Raw genomic sequence first — 319 nt, 5'->3', positions numbered from 1 at the left:
GGGGAGGAGGAGGAGGAGGAGGAGGAAGAGAAGGAAGAGGACGCAGGCCGGAACCCCCATTTGGCGACGACCAAGGGGGTGATCATCGTACGACGATCCACCGACGAAAGGAGCACCAAGGAAAATGGCGGACCTCGAGGCGGTGCTGGCCGATGTCAGCTACCTGATGGCCATGGAGAAGAGCAAGTGCACGCCGGCCGCCCGTGCCAGCAAGAAGATCGTTCTGCCGGATCCTAGGTACGCACTCTTCATCGCTACGCGATTTCCGTGCGACGTTGCGTGCGGTTCGATACGAAGGAGGAGGAAGAGGAAGAGGAGG

The 319-nt window shown here is 60.8% G+C and overlaps 1 protein-coding gene across 2 annotated transcripts in view; it reads left to right on the top strand.

Moving 5' to 3' along the window:
- Window positions 1-6: 6 nt before the first annotated feature.
- The window catches only part of Gprk1 (G protein-coupled receptor kinase 1), a 24,899-nt gene continuing 24,586 nt past the window's right edge, over window positions 7-319 (top strand). For both annotated transcript variants that reach the window (XR_001936524.1, XM_018444344.1), the window contains exon 1: window positions 7-237. Coding sequence is in view for 1 of the 2 variants with exons in the window: in XM_018444344.1 (XP_018299846.1) it covers window positions 125-237 (113 nt within the window). In the remaining variant the exon portion in view is untranslated. The remainder of the gene's footprint in view (window positions 238-319) is intronic.

The sequence above is a fragment of the Mycetomoellerius zeteki genome, unplaced genomic scaffold (genome assembly GCF_001594055.1).
Source record: "Mycetomoellerius zeteki isolate Tzet28-1 unplaced genomic scaffold, Tzet1.0 scaffold149, whole genome shotgun sequence".
NCBI lineage: Eukaryota > Metazoa > Arthropoda > Insecta > Hymenoptera > Formicidae > Mycetomoellerius > Mycetomoellerius zeteki.
The sequence above is the reverse complement of the archived record's forward strand: the minus strand, read 5'-3'. Positions and strand labels throughout refer to the sequence as shown.